The 18,655-nt window shown below is 42.8% G+C and overlaps 1 protein-coding gene across 2 annotated transcripts; it reads right to left on the bottom strand.

Moving 5' to 3' along the window:
- Positions 1-4,519: 4,519 nt before the first annotated feature.
- Positions 4,520-9,087, bottom strand: DNAJC28 (DnaJ heat shock protein family (Hsp40) member C28). Of its 2 annotated transcripts, none has more exons than XM_025871964.2 (2): positions 8,771-9,087; positions 4,520-7,858 (listed from the first exon to the last, which is right to left on the bottom strand). In XM_025871964.2, exon 2 carries the CDS (start codon positions 7,825-7,827, stop codon positions 6,670-6,672), a length of 1,158 nt encoding a protein of 385 aa, XP_025727749.1. In that variant the 5' UTR covers positions 7,828-7,858; positions 8,771-9,087; the 3' UTR covers positions 4,520-6,669. The 2 variants fall into 2 exon arrangements, with proteins under 2 accessions (XP_025727749.1, XP_025727759.1); XM_025871974.2 differs by having other exon boundaries at positions 9,006-9,081.
- Positions 9,088-18,655: the final 9,568 nt, after the last annotated feature.

Genomic DNA, 18,655 nt, shown 5'->3' with positions numbered 1-18,655 from the left:
CTCTCTCTGCCTCTCTCTCTCAAATAAATAAAATCTTTTACAAAAATTTTTTGTATGTAATTAAAGACCACGTTCTAGGGTGCCCAGGGTGGCTCAGTCGGTTGAGCGTCTGCCTTTGGCTTAGGTCATGATCCCAGGGTCCTGGGATCGAGTCCTGCATCGGGCTCCCTGCCCGAACAGGGAGCGTGCTTCTCCCTCTCCCGCTGCCCCTCACCCTGCCCTTGTGCTCTCTCTCTCAAATAAATAAATAAAATCTAAAAAAATAAAAATAAAAAAAGATACAGACCATGTTCTTTCAATCATTTTTACAAAATATGTGTTTGCTTTTGTCTATTTTCTCCACTTTGTGGATTCTTGTTTATGTAAGGCCACCACTCAATTTGGTAAGAGTAGCTATTTGTTGTAAGAAAGACATAGTGGGGGTGCCTGACTGGCTCAGTCAGTAGAGCATGCCACTCTTGATCTTGGGGATGTGAGTTCAAGCCCCATGTTGGGTGTAGAGATTACTTAAAAAAAAAAAAAAAAAAAAGAAGCAGCAGCACAGTGGCAAATGCCTGGGAATACTAACAGTTTTGTGGGGTTTTGCAGAAATGTGTACACATTAATCAACATTTGCTATAGATGTGAAAGCATCTAAATTTAAATTCTTAAAACACTGGCTGTCATTTTTATGCTTAATTTAAAACAGTTCTCTCACTCTTTATGCTTCTGAGGACATTTTTTGCCTATAGAAAAGTAGCAAGCAACCTACCGAATGCAGAACCACTCTATATTTTCTCTTACTTTTTAATTAAAAAAAAAACAGCTTTCACATACCATAAAATTCACTCATTCAGAGTGCACAATTTGGTGGTTCTTAGTATGTTCACAGAGTTGCGAAACCATTACCACAATTCTAGAACATTTTTATCACCTCCAAAAGAAAACCCATAAACATTAGCAGTCACTCCCCATTTCCTCCCAAACTCTATAGCCCTAGGCAAGCACTACTCTACTTTCTGTCTCTAGAGATTTGCCTACCCTGGACCTTTCATATAAATAGAATCATACAATATGTGGTCTTTCTTGACTGGCTTCTACATTTTCATCTAATGCCTCCTGCTAGCTGAAGGCATGTCAGAGAACAGTCTCAGTAAATTCAGGAAATTGACTGGAACTAGCAAGATCAGCTTTGAAATCAATACTCCCCCAAGAAAAGAACTATGGAACATTTTTTAAAGAGATTTTATTTATTTATTTGCGAGAGAAAGAGAGAACACGGGGAGGGGGGAGGGGAAGAGGGAGATGAAGAGAGAGAGAATCTCAAGCAGACTCTGTGCTGAGTTCGGAGCTTGACGCGGGACTCTATCCCATGACCCATGAGATCATGACCTGAGTTGAAATCAAGAGCTGGACACTCAGCTGACTGAGCCACCCAGTCGCCCCCATGGACCACTTTTTAAACAAACCTTAAAAATAATAAAAACCTCTCTTTATTATTTTATTAGCACAATGGTACATCATTTAATGCTTGGAGTGCTCATCCTGTGTCAGTAACCATGCTGAATCCCTTACATATAATATCTCAATGAATCCTCACAATAAGTGATCATTTTGAGTGTTTACACCTGAGTAATCTGTAAGTCAGTGAGGTTTGGTATTTTGCTCAAGATCACACACCTACGGGACACCTGGGTGGCTCAGTCGTTAAGCGTCTGCCTTCGGCTCCGCTCATGATCTCAGGGTCCTAGGATCGAGCCCCGCATCAGGCTCCGCGGGAAGCCTGCTTCTCCCTCACCCACTCCCCCTGCTTGTGTTCCCTCTCTTGCTATGTCTCTATCTGTCAAATAAATAAATAAAATCTTTAAAAAAAATAAAATTTAAAAAAATTTAAAAAAAAAGATCACACACCTACAAAGTGGTGGAGCTGAGAGTTTGATGAGAGTCCACATGCCCCCTGCCCCACAATCAAGCATATCATTGCCATGTATCCCCAAACCACGAGATTCTCATGACCTCATCTGGATCCGTCACAGTGCTCAGCTGCAAATGGCAGCCCCTCCTCCAGCTGGATTGAGCTGAAAAGGGATTTTTTTTTTTTTGAGATTTTATTTATTTGACAGAGAGCGCGAGAGAGCACAAGCAGGGGGAGCAGTACAAGGAGAGGGAGAAGCAGGCTCCCTGCCGAGCAGGGAGCCTGGCGCAGGGCTCAATTCCAGGACGCTGGGATCACAACCTGAACAGAAGGCAGACGCCTAACCATCTGAGCCACCCAGGCGCCCCACTTCTACACAGAGCCAGCCTATTTCCTCCCATGCTTCATTCTGAACCACGTCTCCCAAGGACAGGTCTTGGCAGAGCCTAGGTCACATGCCCATTTTCGAGCATATTTAAGAAAATGAGGGATCTTCTCTCTCCTGTCAAGAGCAGCTTCAAAGGTCTGACTTCCTGTGCTAGGAACCACATCCTCCCTAGATGAACGACATATACCACCATTAATATAGGCCTTTCAAAGAGGAGAGACAGAGCCAAAGTACAACAGCTGTTGACCACATCTTTAAGCTAATCTCACTGAGAAGCTTGGGGCTCAACTGGGCAAATCATGCTGTAAACTGTGGCTAAGGGGAAAAGTGGGGAGGACAAGGCCATGGAACCAGGTGCATCCGCAGAGGTGAAACCACACTGAGCAGAAAGGCCCAGCTAGAAATTCTAAAGCTGAGTCACCACTGGACCGCATGCTCCTTGCTAGAAGGTCCTCAGGGTACACCAGGAAGGACCCACCCCACAACTACGAGTAGGTCTCTCTCTCTTTTTTTTGAGATTTTATTTATTTATTTGAGAGAGAGAGCGTGAGCAGCAGAGGGAGAGGGACAAGCAGACTCCCCGCTGAGCACAGAGGCCCACACGGGTTGGATCCCAGGACCCTGAGAGCATGACTTGAGCTGAGGGCAGACACTTAACTGACTGAGCCACCCTAGGCACCCCCTCCCCCCTTTTTAAAGACTTTATTTCTTTATTTGGAGTAGGTCTCTCTTATAACAATGTTAAGCTTATTTGATATATCTGTCCTGTTGAGACTCTCAGATAGGACCTGTCATACAGGGGGCCTGGGGGATAGGGGCAAACATCAATCATCTAGGGAAGACATGGGTCCTCAAAGAGGAAGCCAGACCTCTGAAGTTGGTCTCAGCAGGAAAGAAAATTCCTTAGTCCTTAGTTTTCTGATTTTCTAGATTTGGGGGAGTGGAGGCATACTTGGGGCACCTGAGGATTCTCTCAGAGGTGGAAGGGTGGTGGGCTCTGCCATTCTACAGCAGGCTGGGGACTGGGCTCAGAGACAAACTGGGGAGGGCCACAGGCCAGGTTCTCCTGTCCCAGGGACTGCCTTCCCTTTGCTTATGTCATCCCAAGCCTTGAGCCAAGTTGTAATTTGAAGTTCCAGTCTGGTCTCAGCTGGGCAAGAAGTATTATGCCATATTTGTGGGTCTGCCCGTAGGCCAGGGGAGGAGAGGGAGGCCAGTGTCCCCTGCCCGGGAAGCAGGGTGGTGGTGGCAGCAATAATACCAAGCAAAATGAGTGTCTGGGGGTAACATTTGGGGCTGAGGGGTCCATTTGCCCCCCCTCCCTCAGTTACTGATTTCTGATCATCCAGATGGTGGAACGGAGCTTCCCATTCAGGACCTCGATAAATGTATGCCGAATGAACGGAACATCATCGAAAAGGAAAGGCAATACTTCTAGGAACGACCATACCAGCGTGAGGGGTGCCTGAGAGGTACCGAGAATGTCCCAAACGGTGGCTGGGTCCCAGTGATGGCAGTCCCAGGCAGTTGGCAGCAGGGACGTACGTCAGGAAGTAGCAGGTCCCGATCATACAGATAAGGTCACAGGGGACTCCCATCTCTGGGAGGCTCCCCACCCCCAAGAGCAGAGCTCTGTCCTGGTAGCTCGATGAAGAACAGGAATAGTACTGCAACTGTTCTATCAAGGAACAGAAAACTAGAGCCCGGAGGTACCAAACCAGGCTCAGGTACACAGAACAAGGGCAAAAACCATTTCATAAGGCTGGGAGCCAAAAGCCACTGGGATTTTGAGGTTCTGTCCTCAGGGTGTTGGGCCAGGGTTCTGGTCCTAGAGTCTGAAGAAAGGAGCCCTGAAATCCAAGGCTGGGAATCAGGCAGAGTTTGATGAGTGCCTATTAATGAGTTCAGACACTACTACTACACCTGAAAAGGTGGCAAAGTTAGAAGGTCAAACACTAACAGAAAAAGGTCAAGGCTGCCTCAGAGGAGAGAGAAGCGTCAGATCACAATTCAACAAACGCTGACCAACCGGCCAAAATCTTTTCTCTGGCCTGAAACTTAGTTCCTTCAATTAGTGAATCTGTTTTTCCGTAAGCAAATTTGCCTTCTTCACAGGAATAATCTCTTCACAGTTTTTATATCATCAATCAAAAAGAGAAAAAGTATTTATTCAGGTGATCAGCCAAAAATACGGTTATTATTCTTAGTAGTTGTTTATATAACAAAGGACCGTTGGATAATCATTAAAATGAACTTTATTCACCTTATTAATATAGACAACATTTACGAACATAAAGCGTGCTGTGTTGAAATTAAGGATTTACTAGTGCTTTCTGGTAAATTTACCTTCCCATTATCCAATATTGAAAATGGTTTCCTTTGATTTTTTTTTAAAGATTTATTTATTTATTTGACAGGGGGAGAGAGAGATCACAAGCAGGGGGAGTGGGAGGGGGAGAAGCAGGCTCCCCACCGAGCAGAGAGCCCAATGCGGGGCTCAATTCCAGGACCCCAGGATCATGACCTGAGCTGAAGGCGGATGCCCAACTGACTGAGCCACCCAGGTGCCCCAAAATGGTTTCCTTTGTATTATGTTGCTGCAATGCAACTAGGTGTCATACATCTAATTCCCATTCTTTTTTTTTTTTAAGATTTTGTTTATTTTATTTGACAGAGATAGAGCGCAGGCACACACAAGCAGGGGGAGCAACAGAGGGAGAGGGAGAAGCAGGCTCCCCGCTGAGCAGGGAGCCTGATGTGGGGCTCGATCCCAGGACACTGGGATCATGATCTGAGCTGAAGGCAGATGCTTAAACAACTGAGCCACCCAGGCACCCCTCATTCTTAACAAGATTCACAGAATCCTAGCCTTCTAAAATGTTTTATAACTATAGTTCTTATTATGTAGCTATATTACCTACTGTTCACAATTTTGTTTAGAGTAATGCCATCACTGGAGAAGGCACATAACTCATTCAGTAAAACAATGACATATTATACCAATTAATTACCCCATCATCTGAGCAGAAAGTCCTGACATTTCCTTTGAAGACGCAGTTTTACTTAACCATCACGCACTTTACAAAATAACTTGTTCTTTCAAAATCAGGGTGGCAAGTGCCCCTTCTGAACCACATCCATAATCCAGAACTCTGAGTTAAATAAGGAAACAGATCCGCTCTGTTTGACCACTCTCTGTATTCTTCTAGTTGCCCAATTCTGTGGCTAACGCAATTAACGCAAACCTAAAAAAGTAAGATTTTCTGTAAGTGGACAGAAGGCAACAATCTCATGAATATCAATCTCTTGTCATTTGCCAAAAGTGCAAACTGGCGCAAAATTCAGACATCTTTTCATTTATGAAAGGGTTCCTCAGATCGGAAATTGGATCCGTACACTGAGATTTTCAGATGGAAAAAGCCTCCGGGGAATCTGAGACATGACACAGAGAGGCTTCGGGTAAACTTAGAGATGAAGCCAGAAGTGAAACCTTAAGTTTCACCTGAGCTCAAGGAGTTTTTTTTTTTTTTTCTTTTACCTCCAAAAGGGCAGAGAATACACCCAAACTCTTTTAAAAGTGGCCACTGGAGTCTATTTCTAGAACAGCTATATCAACTAGCTTGGCTGATGGATTTCTACAGCCAAGATAGTGAAGTTAGGCAGGAAAAAGAACAACCCAGGTATTTCGTGCTTTTTGGTTTTGTTTTGTTTTTATTCAGTACCCACAGAGAAGGTCTATGAAAAAGGAAGAGTGCAGTAACTCCAATGGGCTAATTTCCAGATCATAACATTTCCACCCACATGGAGTGTCCTAAAAGTCTTAGAACAGTTGTAACCTTTAATAACCTCAGGTGTATAAATGCAGCAACCTTGCAAGAAACATTCATCATGTGAAGGTTTGCTTGCCTACAGTCTATACTTCCTTCGTTTTGTGAACTTTGATACTACTTTTTAAGGTTTTTTTTGTTGTTGTTGTTTGTTTCAGTAACTGTTTGAAGATGGCAACAGCAACTGTTTTTGAGGTATTAGAGCTGAAAACTGCACTAAGACTTTTTGGAATACCCTTTATATGATCCCGTCTGAGTCCTTGTCCTAACTCACTTCACCCATGATTGACATTTAAACTCCAGAATGGGTTAAATTGTTTTCCAGGAGTTCTCTTCTTTTCTTGCAACATCCTCAGAGCAATGCTGGTTGAACGTTTCTCAGGCTCAGTTTCTTACAGTTTTCTCACTCACACATCACTGGAGATGTGATTAGTTTTGTAAAAAGTACAGAGACTCAACAGTTCTCAGACTCTTGTGTTACAGCAATAAATCTCAGCTTCTAAGTGTGATGTCAGTACAACTGAAAATGGTTTGAGGTAGTACTGTGAATATTTAAGTGGTCATATTTTAATAAATTTCCACACATTCATCCAGTTAAAAAAACTTGTCTTGACTTCAGGTGTTTTCTCCCCTTCTCCCTGATCAGTGTTGTCTGGGTTTTTATCTGTGACTTCTGTTTTTATAAGGCTTTCATATACTTCCTGGGCTCTGGCAATTTCTTTCTGTGCATCAAAATGGACTTTTTGGCTGGTCAGGAGGGGAACGATTAAGTTAAAATCATTAATTCGCTTGTTTAGTTTTCTGATGTTTTCTTGAAACTGCTCACAAACTTGGCTCCACTGTTTCTGTTCAGTTGGTGTCATTGGATTCCCAAGTTTTTTCCTTGACACTAAAATCGCCTCTCTGAGTTGATCAATGGTATCCTTTATTTCCTTTTGCATTAGGATCCATTCTGGTTGGTATCCATTATCTATCAATATTCTGTTCAAGTTGTGAGTCATGGGATCAATATATGAACAGCCAGAAAATTTTTTTAGAGGTTTTCCCTTCCCACTGAGATTGTCAAAGTCTCCTTTGGCCATTGATTCCTGAATGAGATCCTCTACTAAACGCTCTATAGCTTGAGTTATCTTTTGTTCTTTACTCTGTCTTACATCTTTAACAATCAAACTATCGACGAAATACTGGCTTTGTAGTTTCTGCTTCTGATATTCCATCACTTGCTCAGTTGCACGGTCTGCTCTAAACTGCCTATATTGCTTCTCTCGTTGACTTGGAGTTCCAAAACCAATACCTTCAAAACTTAAATAATGCCGGTGTTGGGGTGTTTTATATTTGAATTTGTCTTCTTCTTCCTCTGCTTCTCCAACTTTATTCTGTTGGGCATTTGTTTGTTCTAGCACGTGGGAAAGCACCTTCCTATAAGCTTCTTCGATCCTTATAAATGTTGCAGAATCTGCAGTACTAGAGCCACCGTCTGGATGGTATTGCTTGGCAAGCTTGTGAAAAGATTCCCTGACATCATCCGCAGAGCATCCTTCATCCAGATTGAGCAGCCTATAATATTCTCTCATCTTCTTTTTGGATTTATGAGTTGACATCATTCTATTTTTAATGACACCAAGATATGGGAGCATTTTCATTCTATTAGATATCACTGAAACATTTATCAGATGAGATCTTAAGATTTGAGGCGTTGTCACATACATCGTGTTCATAATTGTACCCAGAGATCTTCCTAGAGATGGTCTACAAACAGACAACAAATACCAAGTGAAGAAAGCTGTTATTATCGGCAAATCTCATATTTTCAGCAATAAGGAAATTACAGGTACAATAAGGGGCAGTTCTTTCTAATGCTGCTGCCAAATGCTTACAGCTATACTTCACTTTTGTTAGCAGAGAAATGGAAGTTGATGATGCTTAGTATTAACATATTATGATATAATCTGGATTTTACTCCTCACTAACCAACCACAGAATTTCAGAGCTGGTAGGTTCTTAGAGATCTAATCCAATCTTCTCATTTATGAGAAGGTTAAGGTCGGCCCAGAAGGTTAAGCAACATAACCCAGTCACACAGCAAGGTGTAAGGAAAATGGTCAGGTTTAGGGCACAGTAAGGTCTTGCTTAATTCTCCGCATCCCTAGCAGATTATAAACTTCATCACCTCCACTCCATCTTAGTGTAATACTGTCTTCATCATCTCAAAGGAGTCTTCTCATGAGGCTTATCACACATGAAACAGAGAACACGAGCAAGTATGTACCTAGTCTGACACTAAATTGAATAGAATCAAGCGTCCAAAAGACTTGAAGTTCCCCACCTTATCAAGAAGAAGCTGTTTGCTACATGCTAGAAAACCAAGATGAAAGGTGGGCCCTCCGGACACGTTATTAAAAATAGTAAATAAAACGCATGGTCTAGCAGAAGAGGACAACTTACACCGAGATAATGGCAATGAAATGCCAGAAGCGGTTTAATTGCAAGTGGGACTTTGACGTACAAACGCTAAAACTGAGCTCCTGGGAACCCCAATTTTCTGGACAGTTGGGGTCAACGGCTTTAGAGTTGGGATGGTGGTGGCTGAGCCCACGGTGGCCAATGCGGGGCAGTGGTCAGTCCTGACGCGGGACACGCCCCGCCCCGCCCCCTACTCACCTCCACAGCCTTGGGGAAGGGGCTTAGCGGCTCCCGCCCCCATGCTGCGCCTCTGCGCATGCGTGCGCGGTCTGCCCTTCGCTGTCTGTCGTCTCGCTGTGGCCCAGGGGGAGTGTCTCCGCTGGACTAAACCATCTGTCGTCTTACCCTGAGGGGACCACAGTGGGGACGGAGGACAGAAGCGGACCTAATCGGCACAGAGGTCCTACTTTAACAGGAAACCCAGGAACCTCACCTAGAACGAACTCGACCCTGGGGGACACAGGCAGGACAACTCGGAGGCTCCGGCCCCCGCTCCCACCTGCCCCGAGGGGGTGATCCGGCCGATTGGGATTGTGGGAGGTGTAGTTCGCAGGGAAGTGCGGCGCACTGCGGCCTTCGCCGTGCGCGTGCGCCTTCCTGGAAGGGGGGGGGCCGGAGGAAGTGTGGTTGTGGCCTGCAACTGGGGCGGGCAGACTCCATTGCAGAGTGTGGTGAGTGTAGGTTCCGACCCTTGAAGTCGCAGCGGTTCGGGGGCGACGGCCCTCGGTAACCTGCTTTTGCGAAGGGACGACGAGATCGTTTCCCCGAACAGGTCTGAACAGCCTCTTCCGGGTCTGCAGATGGGGCACCAGCGAAGAGACTTGAAAGTTCTACCCAACCCAGAAAGATCTAGCTAACCCAGGCTAGAATTAATTCGTTAATTCAGCAAGTACTTAACTGAGCAGCTCGCTTAGCCAGGCGTTGGTAGGTAGGGGGTGAAGACAGTTGAGCTCCAAATCAAAACAGGGGTCTCCTGGTTTTAAGCTCAGCCACTGTCATGGGGATTTCCTGTTTCGGAGGTAATTTTTTAAAAAAGAAAAATAGAAAAAAATAGAAAAAGGCAGAAAATTGCTTTTCTATGTGTCTGCCAGTAAAATAAGGGTACCAGTAAATGGTAAATGTATATTTAGCACTTTTTGCCAGCTACTGTGCTAAGTGCTTTGTGTATAGTCTCTTAATCCTTACAACAGCCCTATGAAATAAAGTGTAGTTACCTTCCTCATTTACATATGATGAAATAATAATTGCATGAAATGCACTGAATTTTTGTGAGAATTACACAAGATATGTAAGCCACTTCGCACAATGCCTGGAGCATTAAGCAATGTATTTTATTATGACTATGCCTCCGAAAAGGAGCCAGAAATAGGTACTGGCCTTCCTAAGCTTCTGAATTATAGACCGTATAATAGTTTGCTACCTCCTATGTAGTTGTACAGAGAAAGACCTAAATACTGATGCAGAGGGATTTCCTTATAAGCAAACAATGAACATAAAGAGTTCTGTGTGAAACAAAATAGTGTTTCTACAGTGTTAACTTTTCTGGCCAACATCTTAAACACAGCATAAAAGTGGAAAAAGCATAAACTCGTCTTTAAAAACAACTCATATTTGTATAGCACTTTGCGTTTTACAAAGCACTCATCACAAATCTCATTTTGATTTTTGCACTTTAGAAGTTACTATACTTCAGCACCATGTAGTTAAGTGCCTTTTGTTAAGTTACTAGAACTCTTGGGTCCGTTTCTCTTTCAGAGTGTCAGTTTTATAGCGTGATTCTGTACTTGTAGAAGGTGAATTGGAGTTGGCTGAATAATCTATTAGGAACAGTTGCAGCTGCAAAATGCAAACTAGCTAACTGATTCGGGGAATTATTTTTCTAATGTATAAGAAATGTGGAGGTAGCCAGTTTCTGGGTATTGTATTGGTTCATCTACCAAGAGTTGCCACATTTGCTTTACCATTCTCTCCCTTTCTCCATATATGTGCTTTTTTTTTTTTTTTTTTTTAGATTTTATTTATTGGGACGCCTGGGTGGCTCAGTCGTTAAGCGTTTGCCTGTGGCTCGGGTCATGATCCCAGAGTCCTGGGATCAAGTCCCACATACAGCTCCTTGCACCGCGGGAAGCCTGCTTCTCCCTCTCCCACACCCCCCCGCTTATGTTCCCTCTCTTGCTGTGTCTCTCTCTCTGTCAAATAAATTTTTTAAAAAATTATTTATTTATTTATTTGACAGAGCACAAGTAGGCAGAGTAGCAGACGGAGGGAGAAGGAGAAGGAGGCTCCCTGCGGGGCAAAGGGCCCGATGCGGGGCTCGATCCCAGGACCCTGGGATCATGAACTGAGCCGAAGGCAGACGCTTAACTGACTGAGCCACCCAGGTGCCCCTTTTTTTCCTTTTTAGAATTTTATTTTTAAGTAATCACTACATCCAGCTTGGGGCTCAAACTCACAACCCTGAAATCAAGAGTCGCAGGCCCCACTCACTGAGCCAGCCAGGCGCCCCAAGGGCTCTGTTTTAATCCATGTCTTTTTTTTTTTCCTTCTTTTGTTTGCTTGTTCTGTGATAACTGCAAAGAAGTTGATTTATTTCCAATAAGTTACCATAGTAACCAAAAATCACACTTCCTGAAGCTTGACTTATGGTTCAGTCTGCATCCTAAAACCACATACTGTCCAATGACGCTTGCAAATGATAACTTCTGGAGCTACAGTTCCTGTAACCACCATGAATATGCTTTCCTTTCTGGGTGCCATCTTTTTTAAAATTATTTTTTATTTTTATTTTTTTATTTTAAGTAGGCTCCACACCCAGTGTGGGGCTTGAACTCATGACCCTGAGATTAAGAGTTGCATGCTCTACTGACTGAGCCCGCCAGGTGCCCCTCTGGGTGGCATCTTCATTCATTTTTAAACTATTTGCTGAAGAAAGAGTTTGATGCTGGGGTGTCTTGGTGGCTCAGTCAGTTAAGAGTCTGCCTTCAGCTCAGGTCATGATCCTGGGGTCCTGGGATCGAGCCCCACATGGGGTTCCCTGCTTGCCTCTCCCTCTGCCTGCTGCCTGCCCCCTGCCCCCTGCTTGTGCTCTCTCTCTCTCTCTCTCTCTCTCAAATAAATAAAATCTTAAAAAAAAAAAGATGTAGAGTATCAGCTTTTAAAGAAAGAAGGCAGTGGGTTAATTTACATAACATGACAATACTCTAAAGTCTGGGGGGATTAGGGAACGGTGTGGTGGGAAAGAGAAGATTCACATTCATTTGGATATTTTCTCCTTTTCCCTTTTCCCAGCTAGGTAAAACAGTTATTAAACCCTCCTGTATGGGCCACACACGGGGTCTGTGGGACTTTACCAGCGGTAAACCCCGCCCATGACGTTTGATTTTCACTTTTGGCATGGAATTAATGTGATGATTTGTAAGTGTCACTTGAGCCTGAATTGTTTGCAGTTGACTGGTGCTGATCTACAGCACTTTCTGTTACTTGAAATTGTGAATAATGTATGTATCTCCCTCTAATTGCAGACCAGTGCGGGGGAAACAAATGCACACTATCCATCTGGGAACCAAGATTTGAATTGTTTCTAACCCATATTACATTTACTCACCATGTTTATTGAAATCACTGCTTTACAGCACAGCTACTCTCTGCTTTTCTCACCCTTCAGAATTTGTTTCCAGCTTTATTGAGGTCTAATTGACAAAAATTGTATATATTTGAGGTGTACAGTTTGATAATTTGATATATGTATATATTGTGAAATAATCACAATCAAACTAATTATCAAGCTAATTAACATATCCGTCGCCTCACATGGTTGCTTTTTCTTTTTTTTTCTTGGGGGGGTAGAAACACATAAGATCTACTGCCCTAGCAAATTTCTTTCTTTTTTTTTTTTTAAAGATTTTTATTTATTTATTTGACAGAGACACAGCAAGAGAGGGAACACAAGCAGTGGGAGTGAGAGAAGGAGAAGCAGGCTTCCCGCGGAGCAGGGAGCTGACGCGGGGCTTGATCCTAGGACCCTGGGATCATGACCGGAGCCGAAGGCAGACGCTTAATGATTGAGCCACCCAGGTGCCCCTCCCTTAGCAAATTTCAAGTATACAATACAGAATTGTTAATTACAGTCAGTCTGGATGTTTTGATAAGTTAAAAAGACCAGTATGTGGCGGCGCCTGGGTGGCTCAGTGAGTTGGGCATCTACGTTTGGCTCAGGTCATGATCCCAGGGTCCCAGGATCAAGCCCTGGCATTGGGTTCTCTGCTCAGCGTAGAGCCTGCTTCTCCCTCTGCCTCTCACCCCGCTCGTGCTCTTTCTCTCAAATAAATAAATAAAATTAAAAGAAAAAAAAACAGTATATGGGGCCCCTGGGTGGCTCAGTCGTTAAGGGTCTGCCTTCAGCTCAGGTCATGATCCCAGGGTCCTGGGATCGAGCCCCGCATTGGGTTCCCCAATCCTCGGGAAGCCTGCTTTTCCCCTCTCCCACTCTCCCTGCTTGTGTTCCCTCTCTCGCTGTGTCTCTCTCTGTCAAATAAATAAATAAAATCTTTAAAAATAAGTAAATAAATAAATAAATAAACCAGTATATGGAGGGCTTGCCTCCCTTCACTGCTTACCAGTTGTCAAAGATTTGAGCAACAAAACTGTAAACACATTAAAACTCACATTAACATTATTTGCTAGAGAATCGTTCAAGATGCTTTATAGAGAGAATAGGTTTTAAGGCAAATCTAATTCCAAGACAGCTTTGTAATATGTGAGGCTTCTTCCGCTCAAAAAGCCCACTCTCTAGGAATGCTCCCTGAATGCCCTTTTTGTCTTAGGGCTCATCCAGAGACACCTCAGCTCTGGTGAGGTGATACCAGATCACTTGGTCCATGCTATTCTCAATGGAAGAGCACAGGAAATGAGTATATAAATCCAGTTTGTTACCCAAACTCCTTTTGAAGGTGTAATAAATAACATTTCTTGTATTAAATGAAATTAAAGAATCACATAATTTCCGTTCTTTACTTGACAGCGAGGTTTAATTATCTACTCTGGGTGATATCCATAGTGAGTGAGTGAGTGTGTCTTTGTTCTTAGGAAATACATGTTGAAATATTTATGGAGAAAGGGATATGATGTCTGCAAATTACTCTCCAATGATTTAGAAATAAATGTATGTACAGAGCAAGGGAGAAAGAGAGCAAACAGTAAACCAGATGGAGTGAAATGTTAATTGGAAAATCTGGGTAAAGATTATTTGGAAGGTTTTTGTATTCGTGCAACTGTTCTGTGTAGGCACTTTTTAATTTTTTTAAAGAATTTATTCGTAATTGCCAAAAATTGGAACGAACCAAGATGCCCTTCAGTAAATGATAAACTGTGGTTCATACATACAGTAAAATATTATTCAGTGATAATAAGTAATTGAGCTATCAAGCCTTGAAAAGACAAGGAAGAACCTTAAATGCATATTTCTGAGTGAAAGAAACCAATCTGAAAAGGCTCCATATATGATTCCAACTATATAAAACTATAAAAATTGTAAAAAATCAGTGGATTAAAATAGGCAAAAAGGACTTGAATAGACATGTCTCCAAAGAAGATAGACAAATGGCCACAAGTATATGCAGAGAAGCTCAGCACCACTGATCATTAGGGAAATGCAAATCCAAACCACAATGAGAGAGCACCTTAAACCCATTGGCTGCTATCAGACAAAACAAAATAACAAGCAATGGCCAGGATGTGGAGAAGCTAGGACCCTTAGGAGAGCATAAAATGGTCACAGTTGCCCAAGTCCACACAGTTTGTGGCAGATTTTTCCTTTTTTTTTTTTTTTTAGGATTTTATTATTCATCTGTCGGAGAGAGCACAAGCAGGGAGAGCAGCAGGCAGAGGGAGAAGCAGGCTCCCCGCTGAACAGGGAGCCCGATGTGGGACTCGATCCCAGGATCCTGGGATCATGACCCGAGCCGGAGGCAGAAGCTCAACCAACTGAGCCACCCAGGCGTCACAGTGGCAGATTTTTCTGCCAGTCTAAATCTGCAGATTTAATCTGCACAGTTAGTGCAGGGTTTTTCCTATAACCCTCCCTGTCCAGAGGGTAAACATGATTACATGCTGCAAAAGTGAAAGAAAGTGCTAGAGTATTTGCATATTGGTTTGGCATATAGCTTTCTAAAATAACAATCTCAGTTCCAAAAGGAATTTGTTTCAGAATGTAGTTAGTAGTACCAGACTTTTGTTAAGTCACTTATTAGATTTCTAAATGTATTATTTGTGTCCAAATCATCAGCTGGTAAAAGTGCTAGGAACAAGAAATCATTTCCCAGCAACACTCTTCGGAGGCTGTCGTGCAGTCCCTGGGCAGGCCTGGGCCCTTTTCTTCATTTTATAAAAGTAATCAGTGAAAAATGGACATTTCAGGGGCACTTGGGCAGCTCAGTCGGTTGTGTCTGCCTTTGACTCAGGTCATGGTCCTGGGGTCCTGGGACTAGGCCCTGCTCCGCGGGGCGTCTGCTTCTCCCTGTCCCTCTGCCCCTCACCCCCTTGCTTGTGCTCTCTCTCTTGCTCTCAGATAAATAAAATCTTTTTAAAAAATGGATATTTCATTGAAGATTTTTTAGAGGACACAGAAGGGAGGGTTCCGTTCAAAGCCACCAAGCAAAACTTCCTAATAAGTGCTAGTAGACATCTGTCCTGTTCCCAGGCCCAGTCAGGTGCCTTACACCTCTCATCTTCCTTCTCCCTGCCTTGTCTTCTCTAAAATGCACTCCAAGTTTCAGCACTTCATATGCAGAAAACAGAAGCACTGAAGTTTGCCACTTCACCCAGCCTTTCAAGGATCGTTTATTATCTTCAACTGGGTACCTTGCAAGCATGTGTGTATGTGTTGGGGGAGATGGTGGTGTCTGTCTCATTCCTGATGCCAAGTGGTTTATCAAAAATACAAAACACTTCCTTTCTCTTCTCTAGGTCCAGAAGTATAATTCTGCTAGTAAGAAAAATAAGATCGTTTTCTCCAAACGATTAACATAATAAAAATACATAAACAATGACAGAATGTTCTTGATCAATAAATTGGCCATCTAAAAGGCCATGCCCAACATAAGAATGTTTCACACAAAATTTAGGATCTTGATTACCTCTGAAAATCTTAGGAGAGGGAGTCCAAAATTTTCATTTGAATCACTATAATAGCAAACAAAATTTTTAAAAAATTTAAAGGGGGGATCAAATAACTACAGGAGATTGGAAACATAAATTATGAAACATCCCTCGCTCTGCAGCCTGTAAAAAGAATGAGCCCGATCTCTAGGTACAGCCATGGAAAGGTGGCCAGTGTATTTTCTGAATAAAGAAATTTTGCTAAGTTATATTTGGAAAAGGATGACTCAATTTGCGCTCCAGCCTATCTGGGAATACCTGTTACTCCACATCCTCGATAACAGAGTGGCTTGGTAATCAGAATGACAGACAATAGCAAGTGTTGGTGAGGAGAAATCAAAACCCTCACATGTTGCTAGTGAGAATGTAAAATGGAACAACCCCTTTAGAAAGCAGTTTGCAATTACTCAAAAAGTTAAACATGGAGTTGTCATGTGACTCAGCAATTTCCCCTCCTGGGTATATACGCAAGGGAACTTGAAATATACTTCCACACAAAAGCATGTATACAACTATTCATAGCAGCATTATTTACTGATGGCCAAAAAGTAGATACAACCCAGGTGTCCATCAGCTGAAGAATGGATAAACAAAATGTGCTATATACGTATAACAGATATTACTCCATCATAAAAAAGTGTAAAGTACTGATAACACATTACAACATGGATGGACTTTGAAAACGTGCTACATGAAGAAACCAGATGCTAAAGAGTGATTGCTAGTAGACAGGGTTCTCCTTTTGGAGTCATGAAAATGTTCTGGAATTAGGTAGTGGTTATTGTTGTACAAACTTGTTAATATTGTAGAAATCACTGAATTGTATTTCAACAGTTGAATTTTATAGTATGAATTCTATCTCAATGAAAAATCAAAAGTGTTAATATTTTTATGTTAAGAAATTGGAGTACAGTCGGTATTTTGTTTAATATTTAATAAAGTTTAATATTTAGAAATTCATATGTAATAAAATCTTATGGCAGTCATAAACTATAATTGAAAATGTGTAACCGAGTGATTTAGACTTTGGTTTAAAATTGAAATCTTCCTGGGGCATCTGGGTGGCTCAGTGGGTTAAGCGTTTGCCTTCGACTCAGGTCATGATCCTGGAGTCCTGGGATCGAGCCCCACATTGAGCTCCCTGCTCAATGGAAAGCCTGCTTCTCCCTCTGACCCTCACCCCGCTCATGTGCGCATGCTCTCTCTCTCTCTCTCAAATAAAAGCTTCTAAAAAAATTGAAATCTTCCTACATTTACATATATTGTCAGCATATCTAAGAGAATTTTAGCCATCAACTTACAAGTTTTTAAGGTATCAAGGTAATTCTCAGAGAATTCTTAAGTCAGATAATAAAAGTATTGCAGAAGGAAAACAAACATAGAAAGCTTAAAGTTCAGCCTCAAGTGTTTTCCTGTGTCAATGGAGTCAACTATTAACCAAAGTCCCTTTAACAATAATGGTTAATGTTTACTAAGAAATAGGGTTGCCTGGCTGGCTCAGTAGGTGGAGCATGCGGCTCTTGATCTTGGGGTTGTGAGTTCGAGCCCCACGTTGGGCGTAGAGATTACTTAAAAATAAAATTAAAAAAATAAAATAAGATATGTAAGCTGAGTTTTGAATGTGTGACTTTAACAAATTGAATATTAGTTTTTAAAAAGCAAAATACGCCTGAAAAATCTCCCCTCTCATCCCTGCTCCCCTCCTTTGCTGAGGCAATGGCAGCAGGTGCTGTGCGCCCTTGTGGAGATAATCAACACATAAGGATGCCCTTGGGAGGGCACCCGGGGGGCTCAGTCAGTCAGGTGTCTGTCTTCGGGGCTCAGGGCACGATCCCAGAGTCCTGGGATCGAGCCCCATGTCGGGCTTCCTGCTCAGTGCGGAGTTGCTTCTCCCTCTCCCTCTGCTCCCCCCTCAACTCGTGCTCACTCTCTCTCTTGCTCTCGCTCTCTCAAATAAATGAATAAAATCTTAAAAAAAAAAAAAAAAGGAATGCCCTTGGGACGCCTGGGTGGTGCATTTGGTTAAGCACCTGACTCTTGATTTTGGCTCATCATGATCTTGGGGTTGTGAGATCAAGCCCCACGTCGGACTCTGTGCTCAGTGGGGAGTCTGCTCCAGAGTCTCTCTCTCTGACCCTGCCCTGTCCCCTCCCTCTCTCTAACTCTCCCCACTTCTCTACCTTTCAAAAAAAAAAAAATGCCCTTTTACTCCCATTCCCCTTTAATATATAAATAGAAGCGTAGTACGCCTACATACTTTCCTTTACCCTTTTCACTTAACAATATATATTGATCTAGAAAAATCCCACCATTCTTTTGAAGAAAATAATATTTACAGAGGACTCCCACAGAGTTTACTCTCACTTACTCAACATAATCTCTAGCAACAGCCAAGCCTGGCTGATGCCACTGCAGTCGTGGCTCTCTGTCCCAGAAGGGCCACCTGAAAACTGGCACAAATTTTGGGAGGAGGTAATAGATGTTAGGGGCTCAATTGTTTTTTTCCCCTCCCCAAATTTGTATGTTGAACTCCTAACCCCCCAGTACTCAGAATGTAGGAAATAGGAAATTGGGCCGTTAAAGGAGTGATTAAGTTAACATAAGGCCATTGGGGTGCCCCGTAATCCAATCTGACTGGTGTCCTTATAAGAGGAGGAAATCTGGACACACAAAGGGACACTGGGAATACATGTGCACAAAGGAAAGGCTGGGTGAGGATGCAGTGAGTAGGTGGCCTCAGAAACCTTGATCTTGAACGTCCAGCCTCCAGAACGGCGAGAGAGTAATTTCTGGGTAAGCCCCAGTCTGTGGTGTTTTGTTACAGCAGTCTGAGCAGACAAATACCCCAGTTGTGTGATCCTCATACGTTTGTTCAGTAGACTCTAGGAATTTGTATTATCCAAACTGTGGCCTCCCAGATGGAAAACT

Source organism: Callorhinus ursinus, unplaced genomic scaffold, assembly GCF_003265705.2.
Source record: "Callorhinus ursinus isolate GAN/ISIS: 27379988/994484 unplaced genomic scaffold, GSC_fseal_2.0 scaffold1, whole genome shotgun sequence".
Taxonomy (NCBI): Eukaryota; Metazoa; Chordata; class Mammalia; order Carnivora; family Otariidae; genus Callorhinus; species Callorhinus ursinus.
This window is presented reverse-complemented; position numbering and strand designations above follow the sequence as displayed.

Excerpts from the sequence above, each read along its gene's own strand:
- DNAJC28 (XM_025871964.2), bottom strand. The coding sequence starts at position 7,827 with ATGAACACGATGTATGTGACAACGCCTCAAATCTTAAGATCTCATCTG.